Source organism: Myotis davidii, unplaced genomic scaffold (genome assembly GCF_000327345.1).
Source record: "Myotis davidii unplaced genomic scaffold, ASM32734v1 scaffold1032, whole genome shotgun sequence".
Classification (NCBI taxonomy): Eukaryota; Metazoa; Chordata; class Mammalia; order Chiroptera; family Vespertilionidae; genus Myotis; species Myotis davidii.
Genome location: NW_006289083.1, coordinates 1,015,939 through 1,017,402, shown reverse-complemented (window position 1 = coordinate 1,017,402; position 1,464 = coordinate 1,015,939). Strand labels below are relative to the sequence as shown.

Sequence of the window (1,464 nt, the reverse complement as noted above, 5' to 3'; positions counted from 1 at the left end):
CCCTGCCCTGCACGCCCCCCGCTCCTCCCCAGCGCCTGCGATTTTCCCAGGCGCCCCGCGTGAGAGAGGCGTGCATGTGAGTGTGTGTCAGGTTATTGTGCTGTGGGAGTGCGTGTCTCTGTGTCTGTGCGTGCATGAGTGTGGGGTGTGTGGGGCCGCTGCGTTCCGCTCACGGCCGCCGCCGGGGAAGGACAGACGGACGGCGCTTCCTTGGGCGACCGGTCCCCGGGCACGTCGGCGCAGCCCGGGAGCGAAAGGAGCGCACTCGCCTGGCCGCCGGCCTCCGGAAGGTCCCGCTGCTTCCCCCCTGGGCTGGATATGTCCATGTTCACGTGAAGATGGATTTAGTGTACGGTCTCGTGTGGCTGCTGACAGTCCTCCTGGAGGGGATCTCCGGCCAAGGAGTGTACGGTGAGTGAAATCGCGGCGTTATCGTGACCTTGTGGTTCTTAGGCAAGAGAGGCTGGTGAGCGAAAATGCACGACTCGCGCGTTCCGGGCCCCTCCGGCGTGGCATTTGATTTACACTTCATCACGGTGTCGGGAGCGACGAGGACGCGGCGAGCGCGCTGCGCATTGGGCTGCGAGCCGCGGCCACGGCACCTCGGCTCCTGTTCCGAGTTGAGTGGAGCCCGCAGCATCGCACTTCTGCGAACCAGGGGCTGTGCACTTGATTTATGCCTGCTGGGGACCCGCGCTCTAGCAGTCTCTGATTTAGTAACGATTGGACCTCGCTTGCCGCCTCGGCAGTGCCGCGATTTCCCCCAAATGGAGGCTTCGAATGTGACCCCAATGAGCTCCCCATCCCTTTCCGCTCCCCTTCTCCTCCGTGTGTGTGTGTGTGTGTGTGTGTGTGTGTGTGTGTGAGAGAGAGAGAGAGAGAGAGAGAGAGAGAGAGAGAGAATATGCCTACAAGACTTGATTTTCCAGTTTAGGAAGTGGGGTGACTGTTGAGTTGCATTATGCACCAGCTATTGCCTCGAGCACTGACTTGGGGAGGAGGAAATAGCAGGCAAGATTCTTGGTGCCAGACACAATTAAGGGACATGTTTGTGTGAATGGATGAGCAAATGCATGAATGAACGGACCGCCAAGTCCGCGCGTCTGGGCTCCGGGGCAGGACACCAGCTCACTGAAACTAGAACACAGTCTCAGTTCTCTGAACAGCCCAGGTCTGGGCGGATAAGGACTGGGGAGAAGGGCGAGCTTGTTGATGAGGAGGTTTTTAAGTCCTCAAGAGCAAATCCAGGTTCCCTTGCCTGTCAGCAGTTGGCACCCTTGGCTTTCAGGACAGAAAGATACACTCACAGCCCCTCGCTCTGGCAGAAGTGGTCATCTCCTGGGACAAGCAGGCAGTGCCACAAAGGAAAAATAACTTCTGTGATCTCCAGGTATGGGGGGTGCGGGGAGGAGGTTGGGAGAACAGCCCGAGGGACAGCAGGCCAAACCTCACCCGCGGTTCCCC

General features: G+C 59.4%; 1 protein-coding gene across 1 annotated transcript in view; it reads left to right on the top strand.

The window, feature by feature from the left end:
* The first annotated feature begins 8 nt into the window (after positions 1 to 8).
* MDGA2 (MAM domain containing glycosylphosphatidylinositol anchor 2) overlaps positions 9 to 1,464 on the top strand; it is a 939,200-nt gene continuing 937,744 nt past the window's right edge. Inside the window, exon 1 of the mRNA XM_006761237.2 lies at positions 9 to 411. Coding sequence (XP_006761300.1) covers positions 135 to 411 — 277 coding nt within the window. The 5' untranslated portion in view covers positions 9 to 134. The remainder of the gene's footprint in view (positions 412 to 1,464) is intronic.